At 42.8% G+C, this 27,276-nt stretch overlaps 1 protein-coding gene across 4 annotated transcripts; it reads left to right on the top strand.

Moving 5' to 3' along the window:
* Positions 1-616: 616 nt before the first annotated feature.
* dffb (DNA fragmentation factor, beta polypeptide (caspase-activated DNase)) lies at positions 617-26,589 on the top strand. Of its 4 annotated transcripts, XM_069919051.1 has the most exons (9): positions 617-744; positions 8,825-8,951; positions 12,020-12,211; positions 15,882-15,961; positions 19,866-19,901; positions 19,987-20,036; positions 22,124-22,224; positions 23,603-23,681; positions 25,911-26,589. In XM_069919051.1, exons 1-9 carry the CDS (start codon positions 637-639, stop codon positions 26,077-26,079), a joined length of 942 nt encoding a protein of 313 aa, XP_069775152.1. In that variant the 5' UTR covers positions 617-636; the 3' UTR covers positions 26,080-26,589. The 4 variants fall into 4 exon arrangements, with proteins under 4 accessions (XP_069775152.1, XP_069775154.1, XP_069775151.1 ...); XM_069919052.1 differs by lacking the exon at positions 23,603-23,681 and adding an exon at positions 4,701-4,816 and having other exon boundaries at positions 661-744; positions 19,866-20,036; XM_069919053.1 differs by lacking the exons at positions 19,987-20,036; positions 23,603-23,681.
* Positions 26,590-27,276: the final 687 nt, after the last annotated feature.

Below are 27,276 nucleotides of genomic sequence, written 5' to 3'. Positions count from 1 at the left end.
GCATCCTTCCTCAATGGCCCTGGCATCCTTCCTCAATGGCCCTGGCATCCTTCCTCAATGGCCCTGGCATCCTTCCTCAATGGCCCTGGCATCCTTCCTCAATGGCCCTGGCATCCTTCCTCAATGGCCCTGGCATCCTTCCTCAATGGCCCTGGCATCCTTCCTCAATGGCCCTGGCATCCTTCCTCAATGGCCCTGGCATCCTTCCTCAATGGCCCTGGCATCCTTCCTCAATGGCCCTGGCATCCTTCCTCAATGGCCCTGGCATCCTTCCTCAATGGCCCTGGCATCCTTCCTCAATGGCCCTGGCATCCTTCCACAATGGCGCTGGCATCCTTCCACAATGGCCCTGGCATCCTTCCTCAATGGCCCTGGCATCCTTCCTCAATGGCCCTGGCATCCTTCCTCAATGGCCCTGGCATCCTTCCACAATGGCGCTGGCATCCTTCCACAATGGCCCTGGCATCCTTCCTCAATGGCCCTGGCATCCTTCCTCAATGGCCCTGGCTCACTCCACCTCCGACGCAAGTCAAGGTCTGAAGCATTAAGACCAGGACCCCGAAATCTGCCGCCTCCCGGGGCGGGCGGCGGGAAGGGAGCCGCGCACGCGCACTCGGCGCCCTCCGCCACCGAGCCATGGGAGCGAAACCTTTCAAGGTGGCGAGTTTGGAGGATGATCGGAGGTACGGACTGGCGGCCCGCAGCCTGGAGGAGCTGGTGCGGAAAGGGTGCCGGAAATGGCAGGTGTGGAGTCGAGAGGGGCAGGGGGCGCGGACGGGCGGGGGGCGGCCTTTCTCCACCCGGAACTGGGCAGCGGCCCCAGTGGCGCCTTTTCTGTTCAGGTGGTGCCTTTTCATGGCCAGTAAATGAAGAGCTCCGCCACGGTTTCTCCCTTTGGCATTTAGATCCAGTTCCAGGGGCGAAGCTCTTCTGAGACTGGAGTCAGATGCGATCAGCCAACTTTCCAAGAGTTTCACTGCACTTCCCCACCAGGTTCCTCCTCTAACCATCCCCATTGATCTTATTAGGTCCTTTCAAGCTGCCTTGTAAGATGGGGTGAACCGGTTGGCGCCCCACTCACATGGGAATTAGAAAGGGTCCGACCCGGTCAACGTGGTCCAAAGGTCGCCAGGCAACCCCATTAACCTGAACCAGGTCCCGTCCACCGGCGGCTTGAACGACGCCGACCCAGTGGTTCCGGTGACGTCAGCCGTTGCGGGCGACTGAAATGCCCGGAGCTTCCGTCCTGCTGCTGCTCCAATGACTGCAGCCTTCACCTGGCAGCGGTGGTCACAGCAGTCCAGCAGAGTTGTACAGGGCCAGCATCTGAAGATCATTCCCGTTCTCGTTTGGAGTTTGGTTTGTCACTCCCCGTAAGTGCGTGGCGCGTTATTCGACGCATCATCGCGGGGGCAGGGTCCCCCTCAAATCGCCGGTTGGCGATTTTACGGCTCGATCCCCCTGCAGCTTAAAAGGTTCTGGAAGGACCTTGGCCCCACTAATCGCACCTGGGTCCCAGGAGGGCTACCCAGGTGCTGCAGCGTAAAAGTGCCAAAGGATGTCATTCCTTCATCTCCATCGACACCTCTTGACGCGCTGAGTTCTTCCCTCAGTTTCTTTACCCCCTGTGGACATTGTGAGACCGGCTGAGTTCCTCCGGGATTTCCATGTGTTTTTACTACAATCTGAACATCTGCAAACTTCCCTCCATTTATTTCTTGTCCAGCATGCTTCCCCGATCTGTAACGACCACAACACCTCAATGTTCGATTATATACTTGCTGATTACTCATGTCGATCATCAGAAGAATGAACTAATAATTATTTGAGGCTAATCTGACTGTCTTTTCCCACCATCATTGCAATCAGATGGATATGACACATTTGCTCTGGAAAATGCTTCAAGTTTTCCAGGGTCACCTTGTGTGTCTTTATTGACCAGGTGGCTGGGTGTAGGTCTGGATTGGGGGGTAGTCAGGGAGGAGGATTGGCAGTGACTGATGATAGTTGGGCAACAGTACTGGGTTTTATGAACATCTGGCAGGGCAAGACATATTCTCTCAAATGCTTCCGTGAATCAGTCAAGAATGACTTTGAGCTTGACTTATGAAAGTTTGCCATCTGCATGCCACAGCCGAAGTTGGACTGATTTTACTTCTGGAAAGGAGGAGACAGTTTCCACATCTCCTGTGGATTAGGGGATAACACCGGTCAATGAAGGTTGGGTGGATTTTATGGATCCTGGTGCTGATCACAAAAGTTTTCCAGCGTTTTTTTAGATGTAACCTATTTTGTGATTTTCTGTCATTTTACTTTGACTTCAAGCATATTCATTGAAAATTAATTTCCTGCATTTGCACTTGGACTTCTTCCCTGCTGATCTTGGTGCAGTCAGTTTTGAACATGGTGAAAGGATTCATCAGGGCATTGCAACCGTGGAAAAGGGCAACTGGAATCCGTCAATGCTGGCCAACTATTGTACTCAATGGGAGATGTTGGGTACAAACAAAAATCAGTGGCAAAACATTTTAGGTCAGTTGAATGAACGCAATGTATCGGTATCTTTGGCTTGGCTTCGCGGACGAAGATTTATGGAGGGGGTAAAAGTCCACGTCAGCTGCAGGCTCGATTGTGGCTGACAAGTCCGATGCGGGACAGGCAGACACGGTTGCAGCGGCTGCAGGGGAAAATTGGTTGGTTGGTTGGGGTTGGGTGTTGGGTTTTTCCTCCTTTGTCTTTTGTCAGTGAGGTGGGCTCTGCGGTCTTCTTCAAAGGAGGTTGCTGCCCGCCGAACTGTGAGGCGCCAAGATGCACGGTTTGAGGCGATATCAGCCCACTGGCGGTGGTCAATGTGGCAGGCACCAAGAGATTTCTTTAGGCAGTCCTTGTTACTCTTCTTTGGTGCTCCTCTGTCATGGTGGCCAGTGGAGAGCTCGCCATATAACATGATCTTGGGAAGGCGATGGTCCTCCATTCTGGAGATGTGACCCACCCAGCGCAGCCGGATCTTCAGCAGCGTGGGCTCGATGCTGTCGGCCTCTGCCATCTCGAGTACTTCGACGTTAGGGATGAAGTCGCTCCCATGAATGTTGAGGATGGAGCGGAGACAACGCTGGTGGAAGCGTTCTAGGAGCCATAGGTGATGCCGGTAGAGGACCCATGATTCGGAGCCGAACAGGAGCGTGGGTATGACAACGCTTATCTTTGTGAGGTCTTTCAGTTGGTCGTTTTTCCAGACTCTTTTGTGTAGTCTTCCAAAGGCGCTATTTGCCTTGGCGAGTCTGTTGTCTATCTCGTTGTCGATCCTTGCATCCGATGAAATGGTGCAGCCGAGGTCGGTAAACTGGTTGACCGTTTTGAGTTCTGTGTGCCCGATGGAGATGTGGGGGGGCTGGTAGTCATGGAGGGGAGCTGGCTGATGGAGGACCTCCGTTTTCTTCCAGGCCAAACATTTTGGCAGTTTCCGCAAAACAGGACATCAAGCGCTGTCAGTATCATTATGTGATTAAACGTGCTAAATTCAATAAAAGTTAATTTCATGTTTTTTTTTGCCAACTTTCTGTGTGATACAGCAAATTTGAAATCATCTTTGTTTTCAGCTTGACGTTGTCTATCATAATCCCCATTTTTTTTTCAGGAAGCAAAGCTTGGAGATAAAAAAATTGTTGTCCAGTGTACATGGAAGCCATTAATTATACAAATCCAATCATTTACAAAACTGCTTACAATGTAAATTTGTCCACAAAACAATTGAATGAGTGGATTGCAATAGTTTAATGGTTATAAAAGTATCATGCATTGTTTTAAACATGGACATTCTTTAAACTGTTAACAGTGTAGCATGCAAGATAGGTGATACCCACTTCTCATCAATACATTGTGTCATCACCACATAAGCCACATCGTAGATAAATCAGATGCTGAATGTCATTGAAACAGTTTTGAAACATTTTCCTTTTTTTGTGTATCTAATTTATCTTTCATCTGCCAGTTTGGCTCTAAATAGTCAATTGCAGTAGCACTTTAACACCACAGGCGAGCGAGTGGTGACCCTAATTTGTCTTGGAGAAATTCCCAGGAATTCAGGACCTCCCGGGCCTTTCACACTGTAGAGCGCGTCGAAAGAATCGAAGGCTTATTGATCCAAAGCAAGGCTTTTATTAACTAGAAGACTGGAGCGTATCACATGTAGGTCGACCAGTCCAGAATGATCAGGTCTGGCTAGGAGCAACCCTTTAAGACCTGCCAATAGGCTTGGCTTCGCTTTCAGCCAATCACAATCATCCTACACTACAATCTGTACATATACACATTGGTGATAGAATCTGTACTATCACATACACCATGGTCCAAATTCCTGGGAATTTGCCCTCCTCGGCAATTTATGGGCTCCCACCCTCCCCCCCCCCCCAAACCGATGATGCATGACACAGTCACGGGAGTAAGAATAAGTTCCCCCATCCATCTGTTGATTGCCTGCGCGCTCACTCCCTGCCCATCCATCACTCGCCAACCCACCGCTCCCGGCTGTCGATAGGTCACTCGCTCACCCACCTGCTTCCTCCCTCCCTCCGTCTGTCCATTGATTGGTCGGTCAGTCACCCACCCACCATATCCCCTCCACCATACTTTAGCATGTCTTGACGGCAGCACAGTGTGGGATGAATGGCCAACTTTGTTTCCCATAATCCCTCATGCAGATGGAACCACTCTGGGAAATACAGCCGCGTGAGGGATCATGGTTAACGAGGACAGCCATTCATCCCGCATTGCGCTGCCATCACGACGGTCTGAAGGAGTCCGCTGTTGTCAGGTGGTATGTATCTTTTAATTTTAATTGCCAACAAGCTCTGACTTTACGAGGCTTCACCTGCTTGGCCATTTGGCTCTTCACACCGCAGGGAGCGAGTGGTCCAAAACAATTTCCGTGGACCTGTTTAAAATTCCCAGGCAGACCATTTCACACCATGGGTTCATGGGAGGGTTCCCGGGATAATTTCCGGAGAATCTCCATTTTACAATGCAGTGTGAAAAATTCTCAGTAAGTCTCACTGATTCAGATACAAAATATTAAAATTTGCTCTGGGGTATTTCCTCAGTATTGCAAATTAGGCATGTTGTTTTTATTTTTTAATGCCATGTTGTGTTTCTTAGTACATTGCAGTCTTGGATTTACATGCCAAATAGCAGCATCTATAGAAAGAGAAACAGGGTTAATTTTTCAGGTGAAAGGGAAGAAAATAAGTCTTTTTAGGGTAAACTTAAGGATAAGATATGATCTGGTCAATGAGTGAATTTGATCAGCTGAGTTTTTCCAGCATTGTGTTTTTACCAACAATGGTGTCTGAAGACTTTCGTGTTTTACTAGTGTATGGAAGAAGTCATCCAGTTCTACTAGTTTTACTGCATCAAAGATATTATCCACTCTCACACCTCCTCCCCGAAGCTTACCAAGCTACTTGTCTCTTCAGTTTTGAAACCGCACCCCTATCCAGTTCCACTGTTTCCATCTCTCTTTCACCTGATCCCATTCTCATTTTTCTTCAAACCTTTCCCCCACCTACAGTCATCTCTTCCCCATCTACAGTAGTCTCTCCCCCACCTACAGTCATCTCTTTCCCACCTACAGTCATCTCTCCCCCACCTACAGTAGTCTCTCCCCCACCTACAGTAATCTCTCCCCCACCTACAGTCGTCTCTTCCCCACCTACAGTCGTCTTTCCCCCACCTACAGTAATCTCTCCCCCACCTACAGTTGTCTCTTCCCTACCTACAGTTGTCTGGTTCTCTGGTTCTCGGGGCAAAACGTACAGACACCCAGCCAGTCAGAACACACATACAGACAGGCAATACACATGCAGGACAAGTATACATTAAATAAATAAATATTGTTTCATTCATTTTAGAGTTTCGGATGATTAGTGTGAACAGTTATTTTGGCCGTTGAGCATTCTCACTGCCTGTGGGAAGAAGCTGTTCCTCAGCCTGGTGGTGCTGGCTCTGATCCTCCTGTATCTCTTTCCTGATGAGAGCAGCTGGAAGAGGTCCTCAATGATTTTGTGCATCTTCTTTAGGCAACAATCCCAGTAGATGGTGGGGAGGGAACTCCAGTGATCCCGGTAGATGGTGGGGAGGGAGACTTCAGTGATCCCGGTAGATGGTGGGGAGAGAGACTCCAGTGATCCGGGAAGATGGTGGGGAGGGAGATTCCAGTGATCCGGGAAGATGGTGGGGAGGGAGATTCCAGTGATCCCGGTAGATGGTGGGGAGGGAGACTCCAGTGATCCAGGTAGATGGTGGGGAGGGAGACTCCAGAGATCCAGGTAGATGGTGGGGAGGGAGACTCCAGTGATCCCGGTAGATGGTGGGGAGGGAAATTCCAGTGATCCCGGTAGATGGTGGGGAGGGAGATTCCAGAGATCCAGGTAGATGGTGGGGAGGGAGACTCCAGTGATCCCGGTAGATGGTGGGGAGGGAGACTCCAGTGATCCAGGTAGATGATGGGGAGGGAGACTCCAGAGATCCAGGTAGATGGTGGGGAGGGAGACTCCAGTGATCCCGGTAGATGGTGGGGAGGGAGACTCCAGTGATCCAGGTAGATGATGGGGAGGGAGACTCCAGAGATCCAGGTAGATGATGGGGAGGGAGACTCCAGTGATCCCGGTAGATGGTGGGGAGGGAGATTCCAGTGATCCCGGTAGATGGTGGGGAGGGAGACTCCAGTGATCCAGGTAGATGGTGGGGAGGGAGACTCCAGAGATCCAGGTAGATGGTGGGGAGGGAGACTCCAGTGATCCCGGTAGATGGTGGGGAGGGAGACTCCAGTGATCCCGGTAGATGGTGGGGAGGGAAATTCCAGTGATCCCGGTAGATGGTGGGGAGGGAGATTCCAGTGATCTTCTCTGCCACTTAATCACCACTCTCTAATTGCTCCCCTATTTATCGGTGCTGCTTCCTCTATCCACTTCAGTCTTGATAAAGGGTCCTGACCTCAAACATTGACTGACTGTTTCTCTCCATGAAGGCTGCCTGACTTGATGAGTCCTTTCAACCTTCTCACTGCATGCTCATACATTCCAGCATCTGCAATTCTCCTGTTTTTCTTGTCTCTTTTCCAGTTCTGATGAAGGGTCTTAAACTGTATGATTTTGATTTGTTATTTAAATAATCATTTGGAAATGTTGGTGACTGAACTCTGAATTATCACACAATGCAGCTGCCAGTAATGCCTGTTTGATATTGACAAATCCAATACGAATGATTGTAAATACATGGACTTTTCATTGTTGTTGAGCCAGATTGAGATCTGATCAAGGGCTGAAGAGAACCTCAGCCCATCTACCCTCTCAAGTTAGCACTTTTTCCAATTCTGCATCCATGCACTGCAACACAAGTCAAACATAGAAAGAGAGAGGTGCGTTGGATCTGCAATTATGTCACCAATGGACTCACCACCAAGTCCAGAGGTGGTTCTGGGTCAAAATGAGTTTAGGGGCCAGTTGCAAAGCTGTAATATGATTCATATGAATGGAGATATTGCCCAACTCTAAAGTTGGGTAAAATGTATGGGTTAGTGATTTGTGTACCCAGATAAATGCCATTGGTTCCACATGGAAACACCACGATTTACCCTGTTTAAATGAAAGCAAGTGTAAGTGTAATGCAGTTGCAATGCATTGTTAAAACATGCATATGGTTCAAAATCACTTTATTGTTATGTAATGAAGCAGGTGTAATATTACAGAATATGGACTTTTGTTAGACAAAGATTAGCCATCCCAAGCTCCAGATCCAAACCACCGACATGATCAGTAAGTCTTCTGCACCCATGATCCCTCGGGAGCCCCTCCCACCTTCGGCACCCTTTTGGATTCCATTCCGATACCTGGTACCCCTTCAGCAAGTCTCAAGCCACTCTCCAGCAGTCTGCAGCCTGGTGCGAGTTTCTTGACCACAGTCGCCAGCATCCCGCACTACATGGGTTCCTCGCCTCAAGCCACTAACCTGTGCTCAGAGCCCCTCGCTGGTGGTCACCGTGCTGCTCATTTTCTGGTGCCCTAAGCAAGCCCCCTGCTTCCCCAGAGTCTGCAACCCCCTCAGGCCACTGCAAAACATCTTGGTCCCAGACCCGGCAGATGCAGGATTTTAAATAACCACCGTCAGTTCCTTTAACAGGTCATTTAAAACCTGAACGGAGACGTCAGTAGTTGGACTGGGTGGTAGAGGATCGCTGTGTCTCCTTCTCCTCGCTCTCCGTGGGTCCGCACCAGTGGCCGTGCTTCCATTGTAGCAGATCTGGCACCACCACCATTCTTCTTACGGCTTGAATTTATAGACAGATTTAGTTTGACTGGGTACAGTATCCATGACATCAACGGGAATAATTCTGGGATATAAATGGAGAATGTTAAGTTTCATTTTTTTGGTTTAGTTTAATGTTTCTTTTAAATTTCTGATGGCTTTTGAGGCATTGGGTGTTCCGATGGGCAGGCAGCCAGGGCCAAAAATGGGGTAATTGACTTTTACAGCGATATATGGAAAATAGCAGATTTTTGGGCAAAAATATAGGGGGATCGACCTTTACACATGTACATAAGGTATTCATGATCTGTTAGCTGAAGCCTTGACCCAGGGATTTTAGCTACTGGAATCTCGGGCACTTAAGACCAACAAGTGCCCGAGATTCCACATTTGGATATGGTATGTCTGGGCATGGGAGACTATAGGCAGTTGATTCAATGAGTCGTTTGAAAACTATTTTATTAAAATAGCAATATTGTTCACTCAAAACATGATGATAACTGCTCATTTTGATTTTGAATAGCTGCCACAGAAGGGATGTCGTGTATGCCTATTTGAAGATGGGACTGAAATTGATGCGGACTACTTTTACACCTTGAATGATCACTGTGAGGTCATCATTCTTAAGGAAGGGCAGCAGTGGAATGGAGGTAAATGAGGATGGGCAGAAAGGGGCAGGGTGAGGTATCCTGGCAGAGGGTGGCAGGGTGAAATGATGATCTGGGTTGAGGGACGGCGTGGCGGGGCATGATACAGTGGGCAAAGTGCTGGTTCTGAGCTCAGCCAGATCTCAATTGACTTCCCAGTACAAACAGGTCCATTCCATGGTTGTGGGTTTGGACATTGGATGACGGTGGCAACCATTGGTTGAGAGGGAAGAAGTTATCATTCGAGATGGCAGGAGCTGCAGATGCAGGGCTCAGCAACAGAGGGAAAAAAGAACTGCTGGAGGAACTCGGGGAGTTCAGCAGCATCTGTGGAAATAAAGGGATGGCTGAGATTTTAGGTCATTACCCCGCTTCAATCCCTTTAAACATGATCCAGCATTCATCAACATCACGGCTGTTTTATGCCCAGTGCCATTTTACAGCATTATCCTCGTCAGAACCAGAAATCTTATCATTCTCTGCCTTGAGCAACTGAGATTCCACAGCATGCTAGGGCATAAATATTCGAAGTAAACTGAATCCCTCAATACCCATGGGGATTGATAGGTGCCGGATAAGTGAATTTTCTGTTGCTTGAGATTGCGTGTTGCTTGATTGGAGAACCTGCGTATTTTTTTAACCTATTTTCCGTGATTTTTTTTCCCAGTTCCTTGAGGCTGCCGGTTGCTTGAATTCTGGGTAACGGGGATTTTCATTTATTTGAAAAATTCTCCTCATTGATGTCCTAAATGCTCCCCTCTTTCTCTAAATCAATACTGTTGAAAGAATTTTGCTACAGTGGGATCACCCTCATTTTCCTAAACTCTCTCAAGACTGCAGGCCTAGTCTACTGAACTTCTCAAATGGTAAACTCGCCATTCAAGGAAGAAGTATAATTAATCCCTGCATTCTCTCCATGGCAAGTATTATTTTTTCAAAAAAAAAAGGTTATAAAATCTGTACCAAATGTTCCAGCTGGATCCTTATCATAACTGGAATAAGAAATCTTCACACCTGTACTTAAATTCTCTCACAATAAAACAGGCATGCCATGCTTGCTGGAGACGCACGTTAGATTCCTTTGAACATCAACACGACCCAATTCTTGACACTTAACAAATTCTGTGCACCAAATATTGGATGGACCGACATTTTCCACATATCCCATGTACCCTGTTCTTGTGCACTTACTTGGTTTGTAAATTTCCACTACTATCATTGGGAAAGAGGTCTCAGGGCCACAAGATTCACACTGCCAGGTTGAGGAACAGCTGCTTCCCTTCCACTATCAGACCCCTCAACCACAAACTCAATCAGGGATTCATTTAAGGAGTCTTCCACTTTATTTAATTTTTTTTTTCTCATTCTTTTTCAGTTTGTTTACATTTATTTATTTGTTTATATTTGTAAGTTGTGCAGTTATTTTTTTGCACTACCAATAAGTAGTAATTCTGCCTCGCCCACAGGACAAAAAGGATCTTAGCATTGTATGTGATATAAAGTGTGTACTCTGACAATAAATCTGAAATCATGCTCTCTTTGGACACTGCGGTTCAGAGGAGACCAGCCTTGGGCATTGAGAGAGGAGGGATCAAGGGCAGCATTGGTGGGGTGGAGGCAATTTAGGATCTCACTGGATAGGTTTGATGGTGGCAGCATTGGAGGAGGGTCATTTGAGGGAGTGATTTGAGTTTGTATTGGGGAGGGTCATTTGGAGGCAGCAATGAGGAGAGATCTTTGGCAATGTTGAGGTAGACCAACTGGTCCACATCAAGACAATTGACATTGTGTTGACATGGACCACAGCATTAGGATTGAGGGGTTGGAAGTGGAAATTGAATAGTGTGTATGTATAAGGCCAGGACTGTGTCAGAGGGAGGAAATGAGTTCAGAGAGTTGGGGAATGGTCCTATTGAGTTTAAAATGTGCTTCTATCTAGGTAGGTTTCCCACTTACCTGAACATCACATTCTCTCAGGAGTGTCCTAAAAGGCACATTGCGGAGGCAAAGAAGACAGACATACTGTATTTATGTGTGTAATAGTCAAATTTTATGGACCAATTTTTTAATGATTTTACCAAACTCAGACAGTTCAACCATCTCATTCATCAAGCATATTTACATTTCTTCTCCTGAGTCTGGTTTTATCCCCCCTCCCCCAACAACACAAAATAACAAAAAAAATCACGTTAAAATTTAAATAAAGTAATTTAACTTAAATGAAAAGGCAAAAGTGCTTATTTAACATTAAAAAAAGCAAGACGCCACTGATCGAAGACAAATAACAAATTAAAAAAGAAAAGAAAAACACATTGAACACAGGGTCTGTCGGAGTTCAACATTCTCCAAGTCTTTTACATTCATCTTGACTTAGCCTGATTGGAATGGACCCAACCCACCCCCCCCCCCCCCACCAGGAGAGGAAGGATAAGGTTGGGGAGGGGGGGGTGGCAGGCAGAGAAGCACAGGGGACCACACTATATCCTTGCACATATGTAACGCAGGTATGGTGGCCAGATTTTAAGAAAAATTTCATTTTTTTTCCTTAGATTATGTAACTTTCTCCAAGGGTGGATCAATTTTTAGTGTAAAAGTTAGTGGGGGGGGGGGATCAGCTATTACACAATAACTACTTTTGACCACGGTAAGTACCTGCATCTTTCGAGGTGGATGTGCAGACAGCCAGGATCGGGTGGTAGGCCTGCGATCGGGGTGTTGGGAGCTCGGATGGGTAGGAGATTGGCCAGGCAGGGCCGAGGGAATAGTTCACGATATATGGTAAATACCAGATTTTGGATCAAAAATAGGGGGAGGGGGTCGACTTTTATATGGTATCGACTATTACACATGTCTATACAGTACTTAATATAAAATTTAGATCTCATGACTACATGTAGTTTTCATGTGTATGGCTCAGAAACGGTCAGCAGCCTGGCTTAATCCAGATCAAAACAATTTGCAGTCATGTCCTCCGATAAATCAAGAGCAATAAAATCAAATTTTAAATGTATTGATCGATTTTGCTTAGCTGTTACTTACCACTAATAACTTGTATCTCATTCAATTTACAGGGCTTCATTACTGTATAAATAAAGTTTTGAATACATTTTATGCAAACAGTGAAGAGTTAACTCAGATTGCTAGCCAAATGTTATCTGATGAGAAATCATTCAAGAAAAGAGTGTTGCTACAGAATCTTATCCAAAAATCCAATGAAAATATTTCAGCTGAAAACCGTGAGGATGATCTGAAATGGTTTGAAGGTAACGTGTGTTACATTTTGAAGTAGTGCTTTAAGTATCTCAACATTTACCGTAAATATTCATCTATAATGCGTTTCGTGCATAATGCGGGACCGCCCCCCCCCCCCCCCCCCCATTTTTGAGGGGAAAAGGGGGGGGAATTTTACCCCATGTATAATACAAGCCCCCTCCCCTCACCTGCCCGATTCGCACTGGCGTCTCTCCCCCTACCCGCTTGAGTCGCACTGCCGTCTCTCCCCCCCCACCAGCTCGAGTCGTGCTAGCATCTCTCCCCCCGCCCCCTCTAGGCGGCTGCTGATAATCTTACTTATCGTTAAAACTGGCGGAAATGTTTTTTTAAATTTTACTCCCATGTATAATGTGACCCCCCCCCCCCCCACCTTACTTTGAGCTCGAATTTCGGTACAACATTTTTCGCATTATACTCGAATATTTACGGTATTTCTGCCATGGGTGAAGTGAAAGGGAAAAAAAGATTAATCAGTGCTGGAGATAAGGTTACACTTCAGTGCAGCTGTATGAGATTTAATGCAGAATTTGTTCTCGTGTTGCTGTCCAATATCAAGGTGGCTTAAAGGTTTAAATGAGAATCCCTGAATGATTATTCGGAAATGCCCATGATTTTGCATCTGGCCCACTGGGTATTGTTTCCTGCACTTTCTTTAAACCCATTGGACATTCCTTGAAACTCACTGGTGTCTGTTTCTCATGTTTGTTTTAAACTCCATCTATACATTCTTGGAGGGATGTCTTCTAGCTCTATTGCCAATAACAGGGGTGAGTGGTCCGATAATAGTCTAGCTTTATATTCCGTTTTCCTAACTCTCCCTTGTATGTGGGCTGATAACAGGAATAGGTCTATCCTTGAGTATGTTTTATGTCTAGTCGAGTAGTATGAGTATTCCTTTTCTTTTGGGTTTTGTTTCCTCCATATGTCCACAAGTTTCATTTCTTGCATTGATTTAATTATAAATTTGGTTACTTTGTTCTTCCTGTTAATTTTTTTCCCTGTTTTATCCATATTTGGATCCAAATTCAGATTGAAATCCCCTCCTATTAGTATGTTCCCTTGCGTATTAGCTACCTTCAAAAAGATATCTTGCATAAACTTTTGATCTTCTTCGTTAGGTGAATATATATTAAGTAGATTCCAAAGCTCTGAATATATCTGACATTTTATCATAACATATCTCCCTGCTGGATCTATTATTTCCTCTTCTATTTTAAATGGCACATTTTTGCTAATTAATATAGCCACTCCTCTTGCTTTTGAATTATACGATGCTGCTGTTACATGTCCTACCCAATCTCTCTTTAATTTCTTGTGCTCCAATTCAGTTAAATGTGTTTCTTGGACAAATGCTATATCTATTTTTTCCTTTTTCAGTAAATTTAGTAGTTTCTTCCTTTTAATTTGGTTATGTATTCCATTAATATTTAGAGTCATATAGTTCAGCGTAGCCATTTTATATTTTGTTTATCTTCTCTTTCCGTTTTTCCATCATTACCTTTCCTCCTTTTCCATTTCTGTTTTCTTATTTTCAACTCTTTACCAGACAACATTCCTACAACATCCAACATTTTCCTTATTCTCCTATTTCTATCTTCTTTATCCCCAATCTCCCCTTCCCCTCCTGAGTTGCCCTTTATCCCTTGTCGGACAACCACATCTCCCCTCTCCATTTGGATTTGCGAATCCACTCGCAAGCGTCAACTGATTTTGCAGTGACCGCTCTTTTCCCCCCACCCAGCCCCCCCCAGAAAAGATTTCGTTTTTTATATGTCACAAAGGTCACTCTTTTAGTTCCCTCCTTATTCTCTCTATTCCATTACCTTCCCTTATTAATTCTTGTCTATACTTTCTATGTTTTCCTCTAATTACAGATACTTTCACATATGCCCGTTGTCTCTATTCACTCTTATACCTCTTTACCCGCATACATATCAATCGTGGTCATTTTTACCCTCCTTACCCGTCTTCATCCCTCAGTCTATTTTTGTCTTTACCCACATACATATCAATCGTGATAATTTTTGCTCTCATTACCCGTCTTCATCCCTCAGTCTATTTTTGTAATTGTTCTGCAAATTTTCGTGCTTCTTCTGGATCCGAGAATAGTCTGTTTTGTTGTCCTGGAATAAATATTTTCAATACCGCAGGATGCTTCAGTGTAAATTTATATCCTTTCTTCCATAAAATCGCTTTTGCTGCATTGAACTCTTTTCTCTTCTTTAGGAGTTCAAAGCTTATATCTGGATAAATGAAGATTTTTTGCCCTTTATACTCCAGTGGTTTGTTGCCCTCTCTTACTTTTTCCATTGTCTTCTCCAGCACCTTTTCTCTTGTAGTATATCTTAGGAATTTTACTACAATAGATCTTGGTTTTTGTTGTGGTTGTGGTTTAGGGGCCAATGCTCTATGTGCCCTTTCTATTTCCATTTCTTGCTGTAGTTCTGGACATCCTAGGGCCTTAGGGATCCATTCTTTTATAAACTCCCTCATATTCTTGCCTTCTACATCTTCCTTAAGGCCCACTATCTTTATGTTATTTCTTCTGTTATAATTTTCCATTATATCTATTTTTTGGGCTAGTAATTCTTGTGTCTCTTTAGTTTTTTTATTAGATTCCTCCAATTTCTTTTTTAAGTCTTCTACCTCCATTTCTGCTGCTATTGCCCGTTCTTCCATCTTGTCCATTTTTTTCCCCATTTCTGTTAAGGTCATATCCATTTTATTTATTTTCTTTTCTGTGTTGTTTATTCTTCTTCTTAAATCATTGAATTCCTGTGTTTGCCATTCTTTAAATGACTCCATGTATCCTCTAACAAGAGCAAGTACCTCCTTTACCTTGCCTATCTTTTCTTCTTCTATTTCCCTGTACTCTTCCTCTTCCTCTTCTTCTTCCTCTAGGTTGACCATCTGTTGTTTCTTTGTTGCCCTTTCCTCCTCTTCTTTCTTGTTTCCATTGTCTTCTGTGGTGTCTTCTTGCTGCAGGTGTTCTGCAGCTGTCGTTGCCGGCTGTGGAGATCGACTCCCCAGCTGGTCCCCCCTCCCGTCGGTGTGTTTTTTTGTATGCGCATCGCGCATGCGCGAGGAGTCGCGCATGCGCGGTTGCGCACTTTTACTCGGCTCTGTGAGCCATTGTTGTAGTTCTCTTTCTACCGACCTGAGGTAGTGGGGTCTTCTCTCCACAGCGGGCCTCTTCGGACAGGTAAGGCCTTCACCTTTTTCCTCCGTTGTCTTCTCTTCCTCTCTTCTTTCCGTTGATTTTGATTTTTCTCCTTTTGTCTCCATCTTCTTTCCACCTTTATATTCACTTTTCTTTAACTTGTATTTCTGTGCCTTTGTATTTTCTCTCGTTTTTCCCGACTTTTCTGGAGAGGGCTGGAGTTCACCGTCCGGCCACTACTCCATCACGTGACTCCTCCTTGTTTGTTTTAAACTCAATGGGGCTCCATTTCCCACCCTTGCATTAAATTTATCAGGTTCACTGGAAAAATTATCACAACTTTTCAAAACTGATTATAAATGCGAAAATAACATCCGACGGTTCTGAAAATCTGTCAGTCACTCATTAAAGGCACAAGCATACCAGATAAACAGTTTCACTGTGTTCATCTTTTCCACAAATTAGAAGCATTAATATAATAATAATCTGCTAATTTACAGGTCTGGACTTGCGATTCAAAACCAAATCAGATTACATGAGATTCAGCTGTGGCAAACGAATGAGAAATTATTTGACAGAGGTATGAATTTGCAAGAGTTTTGCCAAAGTAAAATTGTGGTGTCTAATGCTTGCTCTACTTAGGTTTTCAAAATAAAAGTTCTTGAGGTGTAATTTTATCCTGCGATCAAACAAATACAATAAAACTCCACAGTATCTGGCACCTATAGGGATTGGTAGATGCCGGATAAGTGAATTTGCCAGTTGCTTGAGATTGGATCTTGTGTGATTGGCAAACTGATCTCTTGGGGCAGGGAAGGGGGGGGGGGGCCTCTAATTTTAAACTTTTGTGATTTTTACTAACAGGTAGTCCACAACTTATGACCTTCATGAGTTACGTCTGCACATATGACCAAAATTTCTAAAAAATACTGTACATATGCTGAGATTCTTAATTAAAGTTTAACATTTGTTTTTAAATTGTTTTAATACCGCGTTAAGATGCGCGAATCCAATTTAAGACCAATCCAAGTTATGACCAACCCTTCAGTCCCCATTATGGTTGTAAGTTGAGGACTACCTGTACTTATTTTCCACAATTATTTTTTGCTGGTTGCTTGAGGCTGCCGGTGCTTGAATTCCAGATAACAGGGATTTTACTGTATAGTGAAATCAACAACTGAGACCTTCCTCCTTAATCGAGTAAATAAATGTTTTTCGGTCCTTTAGGATTGGATTGCACTTTGAAAATGAATGTATGTTTGAGCACATTGTAGATTTGTCTGCTGCAGCTGTGTTGAGCTCCTTGTATTGGGTCCTGCAAGTTCTAATATTCTGCATTATTTTTAATTGTCTATTTCTTGATACCCTGTGATATGTTTTTGTACTGTTCCCTATGTCCTTCCCTACTTGATTTCTTGTAACCCTACTCCTGGCACTGCTGTTTATATATTTGTCATTATTGCTCTCTCCCCTGAATGAATTGACTTAAGAACAGAAGAAATAGAAGTCACCTGGCTCATTAAGCCTGCTCTGCCATTCCATAAGGTCATGGCTGATCTGGTCATGGACTTAGCGCCACCGATGAGCTATTTCCACATAATCCTTAATTCCCTTACCACGCAAAAATCTATCTAACTGCGTCATAAAAATATCCGCTGTTTCCTTGGGTAAAAAATTCCACAGATTCACTACTCTCTGGGAAAAGCAATTCCTCCTCAAGTCTGTCCTATTCCCCTGAATCTTGAGGCTGTATTCCTTGGTTTTTGATCTCATCTACCAATGGAAGCACTTTCCTACCTCTACTTGCCCCTTTTAGTTTTTTATGTTTCTCGAAGATTCCCTCTCATTCTTCTGAATTCTGGCGAGTGTAGTCTCAGATCACCCAATCTCACTTCCCAGGCTAACCCCCTCATCTCTGGAATCAACATAATAAACCTGCTGTCCTCCGCCTTTAAAGTCAGTGTATCTTTTGTCAAGTAAGGAGACCAGAACAGCATGAAGTGGTCTCACCAGTATCCTGTAAAGTTGCAGAAGATCTTCAGTGTCTTCTTGATGACCAGTTGGACCTGCAAACCAATGTTTTACGAACCATACACATACACGCCAAAGCCCCTCCCATGACAGCATTCTGCAATCCTTCACCATTTGCATTTACCAATATTGTAATCCATCTACTGCACCCTTGTCCACTTGCTTATCCTGCCTATGTCTCTCTGGAAACTCTTCTGCACAGTTTATTTTTCCACTCGATTTAGTTACATCAACAAACTTAGATGCACATCCCTTGGTCTCCTCTTCCAAATTGTCAATGTATAGGTACTCCCCGGCATACGACCATGATTGGGACCGAAGGATTGGTCGTATCTTGAAATGGATGCAAGTCAGAATTTTGCGTACCGAAGTTTTAAAGAAAACTTTTTAATCAAATCTTTTTTTCATCGTAGATTTGACGATAGCAACTTAAAGCTTCCTGAATTTGTCGATCACCCTTGGCGAATATTTCCACATTTTGGTCCATGCTTGCCTTGTTAGTTGGCATCCCCTGGTCCGTAAGCTTGGAGCAGCCATCTTGATTCCTGTGCGCATGCGCGAGAATTAAGCACCCCAACAATACTGAATTTGCACCCTTAACTCTCATGCTTGTGCCAAATGAACTCCAATACGCGAACCCACTGCACATGAGCTAACCAAAGACTCACGCATGCGCACAGGAATCAAGATGGCTGCACCCAGCATATGGACCCTGGGACGCCAACTAACAAGGTAAGTACATTTGCCTCTTATATGTCCTCTCTCCTTGTTATAGTTTGCCAAATACAACATAATCCATGTAAATTTTATATATATTTTAAACAAAATTACGGTTGTATGTGTGGATGGACATAAGTCGTGTAGGTCGCAAGACGGGGAGTACCTGTATGTCATGATTAGTCGTGGGCCCGCCACCGACCCCTATGGCACTCTGGGTCTCCACTGATTGCCAACAAAAGAAACATCTATTTAACTCTCTGCCTTCGATTGGTTAACCAATCCTCCATCTAGACTAATACATCCCCCCCACTCCATTGGTCAGTCTTTTATGTGGCATCTCATTGAATACCTTCTGGAAATCCAAGAACACAATGTCCACCTCTTCCTCTCTATCCAATGCGCTTGAGATAACTTCAAAGAACTCCAATAATTTTGTCAAACAGGGCCTGCCCTTCCTGAATCCATCCCACTTCTGCCTTATGGAGCGATTTCTCTCCAAATGTCTTGCTATTTTTTTTCCCTTGCTGATAGCTTCAAGCATTTTTCCAACTATAGATATCAAACTAACTGGCCAATAGTTACCTGCCTTTTTCCGACATCCTTTTCTTAAACAGTGCTGTGACATTCACTTTCTTCCAATCCACTGTGACATACTGAGAATCCAGAGAATCTTGGTAAACGATCACAAACACCTTGACTATAACTTCCTGGACAACAAGCAAAGCTTTTTACTGTATTTCAATCATGTGACTACCCAATTCAATTCAATTCTCTTGACGAAGAGTAGGGAATTCATTACCCCGCAGCCAACATTATCAATAAGTAGAACTTGTACTCACCTTCATGTTATCGTGGGACCTTGTTGTGTGCAAATTGGTTACCATATTTCCCCAATGTCACTTTATTTGGCAATTAATTAATTGGCTGTAGAACATGTTGGAAAGTTCTGAGGTTGTGAAAAATGCTTCATAAATGCAGGCCTTTTATTCTGCAGCTTCATTATTTTAAATATTTCCTCAAAGTTACCTGAGTCTTTGTTAATTGAAGAGAATTTGAATTTATCCAGCTTCTTCATGAACCAACATGTCCATCTGTCGGGCTTTAGAAGTAAGGGGTGTAATGTAACCAGAATCTCAGTCAGAGATGTGGCATGGAATTCAAAATGATCATCCTCTTGTGGAAATGCATTCTGTATACAAGTCCTGAAATGTCCCAACTACTTCACAGGAAATATTGACACGTAAAATCATGAATGCAAGAGAACAATAAAGGCAGATGATCAAAAGCTTGGTCTTACAGGTAGATTTTAATGAAGATGAATGAAATCGTTAAAATGTAAAGGAAAACTCAACAAACATACAGGGCATCTGAAACTGTGATTGCCAGTGTTGGAATGTTTGAAATAATTCCTTGCAAATATTCAATTTGCAGTTATTCTCTTTTTGAAATATCTATAATCTCAGCTGTTTTGCATCCATGGTGCAATTACATTCAAGATTCAGTCAAGAGATAAATTGATTAATTTTAAGAATAAAGCACAAACGTGCTGGAGCAACTCAGAGGCCTTACATTTATCTCCCTTCGCCCATTCTTCTACTGCCATCTCCTATGCTCCGCTGAATGTTGTGTTAACGGCTGTGTTTCTCCAGCACATTTGTGTATTGCATTCAACCACAGAATCTGCAGACTTTCTTGTTGAACTAATTTTAAGTGGACACCTCTTTTTTTTGCAGGTGAAGAACCACGGGAAAATACTTGAAGGAAAAATGGTGAATATGTACGATGCATTTGTAAAACAAATTGAAAAAAGGCTTAAACAAAGTAAATTTAATGGCTGTTACTTTGACAGGACAGCAATTGAAAAAAGTCGGCTTTGTGATAACAATGGCCATTTTATTTGCCAGGTAAGTCTTTTCTTTTTTAATCTTTTTTATTGGTTTTAAAATGAGTCCAGTACAATGAAGAAAAGGGAACAAAACTGAAATTACAATATCACATATTAAGATCAAACAATATAAACTCGATCCCCCTCCACTGGAATTGGTGAAAAAAAATCAGAAGTATTATATAAAAAAAAACCCCACCTAACCTAATTAAAAAAAAACTAACAAAAAACAGCTGAGCAGCTTACCTTGAGGGTTACATATATTTTGTAGTTTTTGGTTCCTACCGTAAATCAAAATAAAAGGTTTGTCAATATCTCATCTGGAAGAGTAAATACATCTAATCAGATTAGATTATTAAGACATAAAGGTCGCCATGTATCTTCAAATTTCATCAATGATTCAAATACATGATATCTCTGTTGGCGGTCTAGAGTCTTTCCATTTGAATAGGGCAGCTCGTGTAGAGGAGGCCACAACCTGTTCAACAGGTACAGAAAAACTCCAAGTGTCTGGGTCAATAACTATGAAAAGAGCAATTATTGGATGGGGTCATAGCTGGAGTGTAGTTGAAAAGCTATTAAAAATTTCCTTCTAATAGTTTTCTAAGGATGAACAAGACCAAACATGTGTGTCAATGTAACAATTTCAGATTTGGATCTGTCACAAATGGGGTTAATATTAGAATGAAACAGTTCCCAAGCCTTTTTTAATCATCGTGAAGTACTGGATGTAATTTCAATAATCTATTATATATATAACCCTTAATTTGGTGGATATACAAATGAAAAATCCTATAATGTGGTATTTAAGAAATTTCTAATGTATAAATATCTAAAAAAAATGAGAATTTGGTAAGTTATACTTGCCGGCTGTTGAAAAGACATTAAACAACCTTCCTTAAATAAATTTGCAAATGAAACAATACCTTTAATTTTCCTATAGAGGAAGATTGATCAATTCTTGATGGACGAAAAAAAATAATTATGAGAGATAGCACGAGATAAGACAGATTTTTAAATTTTAAAAAATCCTAAATTGGAGCTAGATTTTCAATGTATTGGATTTGATCTATTCCTATTGATCTTGGAAAAGCCAGATGACAGGTAAGTCTTGCTGGACAAATATTTTTTGTGTAGTACTTTCTCTGGAATGACTGGCAGGGCCATCCTTTATTACCCATCCCTTATTACCCATCCCTAATGGCCCTTGTGAAGGTGGTCACAACGAAGGGCCATTCATCAGAACATTCTTTTACAGAGACACAAACATCAGACAATATTTTCAATTAACCTAAAGATGGAATAAAAGTAGAAAGCCTTACATTTTATATTGCATCAACTGTGACGGCAGGAGTTTATAAAGCAGCCTGTGTCAGTGCCCTGGGATCAGAGGTGATTTGCTTCCACTCTGGCTTTTGAGTTTTCTGAAGGGGATGATGATGCTTAAGTAGGAGTCAAGGTGGGTGGGTGGTTTGTGAGGTAGTGGGCTTGTTCACTGCTTGCACAAGCCCACCTGGGTGCTCCTGATGCAGGGCCCTGAGGCTCTCATTACCACCCTGAATGTTCCTTCTCCAGCTTCAGCAGTTATGAGACCAAGGTTTCCCGGAGTCACTGGGGATATATAGCACCCCAAAAGCTTCTGTCATAACAGTCAAAAGGTTTTGGAGATCAATTTTAACCAAAGCAATGGTGAAAACTTGTTAATTTTTTGTTTGGAAGGAAATTTTTGGTTTCTTTTATATGCAGAGCAGAGGGCAGGTGAGGATCTGATCTAATCTAAGAGGCACCATCTCCACTATCCCTGCGCTTTGTCAGTGCTGAACTGGAAAGGTAGCCAGGAGCAGGATGTGAAAACATAGACTAACAGGAAATAGCCTTACCACAATTCAAGTTCCTTACTCCCGTTCTGCACACCATTGACATATGTGTTTGAGGAAATTTGGGTGCACAGCACTTTGTTTGAATGCAGTTGATAGAGCAAGGACTCGAGCACTTTCTCCAAGCAATATTGCCATTGAAACAAGCTTATCAGCCAGTCTCCTTTCAAGATAAGGAAAAAAAGAGGTCATGCTGAAAATAATTAATTGAATTTCTACACATTTTTAGGGATCATTTGATAGTATATCGTGTGGGTATGACCATTCCATCAATCCATACAGTAACAAGGAGAACAGAATTATCTTCAGCACTTGGAATCTGGATCACAGGTAGGCAATTAAATCTAAATACATTATCCGGCACCCGTGGGGATTGGATAAGCAAATTCTCTGGTTGCTTGAGATTGCATGTTGCGTGGGGAAGACGGAAATTTTAAACTTTTGTATTGTTTTACCTATTTATTTTCTGTGATTTAAAAAAAAAATTGCCAGTTGCTTGAGGCTTAACATGTGCCTGGAGGCAGAGGAGGTCCTAAATAAATACTTTGCTTCAGTATTCACAAGAGCAAAGGACCTTGATTAGGGTGAGGTTGGAATAGAACAGGCTTGTGTGCTGGTTGATGTTGAGATTAAGAAAGAGGATGTGTTGGATCTTCTTAAAAACATTAAGATTGATGTCCCTTGGGTTGGACACGATATACCCAAAGCTTCTGTGGGAAGTGAGAGAAGAGATAGCTGGGGCAGTAGCTATGATCTTTCAATTCTCTTTGGCCACAGGGGATGTGCCAGAGTATTGGAGAATGGCAAATGTAGTCCCTTTACTTAAAAAAAGTAATAGGGAGACTCCTGGGAATTATAGACCGGTGAGTCTTAAGTCAGTGGTGTGCAAACTAATGGAGAGGATTCTTAAGGATCTATGAGAATTTGGAGAAGTACAGTCTATTCAAGGATAGACAGCAAGGCTTTGTGTAGGGAAGGTCGTGCCTCACAAGGCTAATTGAGTGTTCTGAGGAGGTAACAAAAGAAATTGATGAGGGGAGAGCAGTAGATATGGTCTACATGGATTTTAGCAAGGCATTTGACAAGGTTCCCCACGAGACTCATCCAGAAAGTCATGAGGCATGGGATCAGTGGAATCTTGGCTATGTGGATAGAAAATTAGCTTGTAGGAAGAAAGCAGAGAGTAGTAGTGGACGGAAAGTATTCTGCCTGGAGGTCGGTGACAAGTGAAGTGCCACAGGAATCTGTTGTTGGACCCCTGCTCTTTGTGATTTTTTATAAATAACCTGGATGAAGAAGCAGAAGGATGGATCAGTAAGTTTGTAGATGACACGAAGGTTGGAGGAGTTGTGGATGCACCTGAAAGTTGTTGAAAGTTATGGGATAAGGACAGGATGCAGAGTTGGGCAGAAAAGTGACAGATAGATTTCCATCTGGATAAGTGTGAGGTGATGCATTTTGGAAGGACCAACCAGAAGACTGAGAACAGGGTTAATGGTTGGTTACATAAGAGGGTGGATGAACAGGGGGATTTTGGGATTCAAATCCATACATTACTCAAGATCGCTGCACAAATTAATAGGATAGTTAAGAAGGCCTATGGGATGCGGGATTCATTAATAGGGGAATTGAGTTCAGGAGGTCATCACAAATCTCTAGTGAGAACACACTTGGAATATTGTGTTCAGTTCTGGTCACCTCATTATAGGAAGGATACGGAAGCTATGTAGAGGGTGCAGAGAAGATTTACCAGACTGTTGCCTGGATTGGAAAACAAGTCTTATGAGGTAAGGTTAGTAGAGCTGGGACTTTTCTCTTTGAAGTGTTAAAGGATGAGATGAGAGGTCTACAAGATAATGAGAGGCATAGACAGGGTGGGCAGCCAGCACTTTTTTTTTCCAGGGCAGGATCAACAAACATGCCCAGTGAAGGGAGGGAAGTTTCAGGGAGACATCAGGGTGATTTTTTTTTTTACATGAAGAGTTGTGGGTTCCTGGAATGCTTTGCCAGGGATGGTGGTGGAGGCTGAATTTTTGTGGGCATTTAAGAGAGTCTTAGACAGGCACGTGGATTAAAGAAAAATAGAGGATTACGGGGAAGGGTGGGGTTAGTACTCTTTTTTAGGAAGGAATATATGGGTTGGGCCAAAGGGCCTGCACTGTATTTTTCTATATTCTATATAAACCTGTTGCAAATTTCATCAAAATCTGTGCAGTAAACTCCATTAATTTGGCATGGTGTTATGACAGATTTTCCATGTTGTTAGAAGTTACTTACAGTTAATACTCCAACACACTTTAAAGTTGCTTTTTTAGATGTTAGATTGTATTATAATAAAATGTGCTAATGAGTTGGCTGCTTAACAGAATTGATGAATGGGAAAGGGAGTACAAGAATTAGGGTCCGGGGAATGGAAAGGAAATGAAGAAAGCTTCACCTAATGATAGGGTTGCCGATCCATCATGAATTTTCAATAGCGGTTTATCAGAGTTTTACTGTAATTCCTCCTCCTTTAGTCAGTTGACATGTCAAACAGATGAGAAAAATATTACTGCATACTGTTTCTTTAAATTTTCCTTGTAGCACCACTTTAGGCTTTCAGAAGATATATCAAAGAGGGCTGATCTTAACTGGGGCACAACATGAGAGACCTAGGAAATTGCCCACTGTCCCAAAGCCTGCCAGATATTGATGAGAAGTGACAGCTGGTATTTCACTCAGAATGTAAATTCACTCCACAAGACAGATTGAAGGAATGATTTGGAGTTCCTGAGTAGGCCACAATAATAAGGGGCTGCCTTTTTTAATCATCGTGTCCCAGCCACATGCATATTTAAGCAAGGGACCCGCAAGCTGAAGAGCAGTGGGAAAATTACGGAAGTTTCAGGGAATTGGTAAAGCCCACGAATGAGGGAGGTTGCAGGCCAGAGGGACCTATTCCCAAGACAGGATTGTGCCAGGCATTGCCCTTAGCGCAGGTTTAAGAGGCACAAAACAATCCCACACTTCATGATAGTAGTTCAGGGTGCCAGTCTGTTCACTCCTGGTCCTCACTGAAGAGTGATGGTTGATGCTGAAGGAAGGAGAGAGCTGGTTCTCAATAGGAGCCATAAGACAACACAAATCAAAAACTAAAAACAAATCAGGGAAATCTTAAAAATAGAATACGGGTAAAACCCAGCAGCATCTACAGAAAGGGAAGCACAGTTCATTATTTTGGATCAAAGACCTTTCGTCAGAACCTGCCGAGGGGGAACTTCATCCTGAATTGATAACTGTTTTCACAGATTCTGCTTGACCTGCTGAAGATTTCCAGTATTAAAAACACCATTCCGAGCAGGGATAAAATAATTTTAAAAGTATAAGAAATCGTTTTTTTTAAACTTTTTTGGCCAAATTTTTTTTTTTGTGGCTGCTAATTGCTTGAATTCCAGATAATTGTATTTTACTGTACAGTTACTCTCTGACTTAAAACCGTAATTTGGACTAAAGGATCGGTTGTTTCTCGGAATGGATGTATGTCAGAATTGCGTCAATGTCCAGGATCCATAGGCTGGGTGCGGCCATCTTGATTCCTTTGCGCATGGGCAAGTCTTTGGTTGGTACACGCGTGGTGGGTTTACATGCGCCAACCGAAGACTCATGCATGCACATGGGAATCAAGATGGCTGCGTCCAGCCTACGGACCCCAGGACGCCGAATAACAAGGGAAATAAGCGCATTTTGACTCTTACATGCCCTGTATCCCTGCTATAATTTGTCAAATACAAAATAAAGCGCATACATTTTAATTTTTTCAACAAATTTTCGATCGACAGACGTAAGTCACGCAGGTCACGTCGTGGAGTACCTGTATTCTCTTCGAGAAGATTTGGAATGTATTGCACTTCCCTGAAAAATCATACCCTGATTCACATTGGACCCTTCCACTTTGCAAGAGCCAACAGTGCTTGAAAGATAGACTTGCAGACCTATGACTTAACATGATCATCCTTAGTTCAGTATTTTCTTCACAGGATTGAGAAGAAACGGACCATCATTCCAGATATTGTCAAAGCAGTGCTAAATCAAAACATTGACAATGATAAAGTTGAAAAGTTCTACAAACACTTGTTTACTGTGGAAAATCTGAAGCTCGTTCATGTCGTCTGTCACAAAAAATGCAAGCACAATCTTTCCTTCTGACTTTAGCCTGATAATGTAAATAGAACACGAGAAAGCAAAGCCTTTTTTAACTGATGTAACCAATTTTAACCGATTAACTGATGTAACTGAAACTATGTTCTCTTTATCATTTTATTGGCAAGATCATTGACCTTGATTGCTGTCTGCACATTCCTGAATTTAATATCTAATTATATTTCATTGCTTAATAATGTTACTACCCATAAAAATGACAGGTTTGTTTGGGTAACTAAATTAATGAGGAGACAATTTGGAATCCCACTGTGGAAACTCCATTCAGGTAAATAAATTTGGAGGGAAAGTTGAAACATCTAGTTTTAACTGTGAACCCATGAAATATCAGGGATGAAATGTGGTATGATTATCAATTCCAGGTCCTGTATGATTCCAGATCCTTCAATGTGATTGGCTTTTAACTGGCTCCTCAGTTCAAACTCAGGTAAAGGTAATCAATAATTGCAGGAATCGACAGATATGTTCACATCCTGTGAATAAATAGATTAAAAATTATGTTTTTTTGTTCTTTTCATTCAAATTCATGCTACGTCGCTTGGGTGTGAAAAGTGCACAATAATTGATGAGATCAGGCTGTGTTGTCCCTTGGTACGGGGACCTGGGGGCTGTGAAAGAACATGGAGTGGGAAGGGAATGCTTCGCTTATCATTGTCCCATCTGTATAATTTGTCTGAGAAAGAAAAGCAGAAGAGAGTCCCCTCAGAGTCACTGAGTGCCCGTGGATTCACCTCCATACAACCATATAACCGTTTACAGCACGGAAACAGGCCATGTCGGCCCTTCAAGTCCATACCGGTTCACTTGAACAACTCCACTAGTTCCTCCGCAAACTCCTGAGGAAGTAGAGGCTTTCTTCATGATGCCATTGGTTTGTTATATTTATGCTTTAAAATTCCTTAATAATTGCTGATGAACTGAGAAGAGCTGAAGTGCTCTAGGGTGTTATTGAAATGGATAACACACTTTGCCTCCAGCCAACCCATGTAGCTCATTCAATTAGTACTATAAATATTCTAGACTCATTAATATTGCATATATTACAATGACAGAGAAGTTGTAAGATATCCTCAGGTAAGAAATAAAGTCAACTCCAGCAATTGAAAACTATTCTCCACAGAACTGACTTCAATGAGGAGAAGCATGGATATCAGCACCCTTACCCCAGTAAGATTAGGCAAAACA

The sequence above is a fragment of the Narcine bancroftii genome, chromosome 2 (assembly GCF_036971445.1).
Source record: "Narcine bancroftii isolate sNarBan1 chromosome 2, sNarBan1.hap1, whole genome shotgun sequence".
Classification (NCBI taxonomy): domain Eukaryota; kingdom Metazoa; phylum Chordata; class Chondrichthyes; order Torpediniformes; family Narcinidae; genus Narcine; species Narcine bancroftii.
The sequence above is the reverse complement of the archived record's forward strand: the minus strand, read 5'-3'. Positions and strand labels throughout refer to the sequence as shown.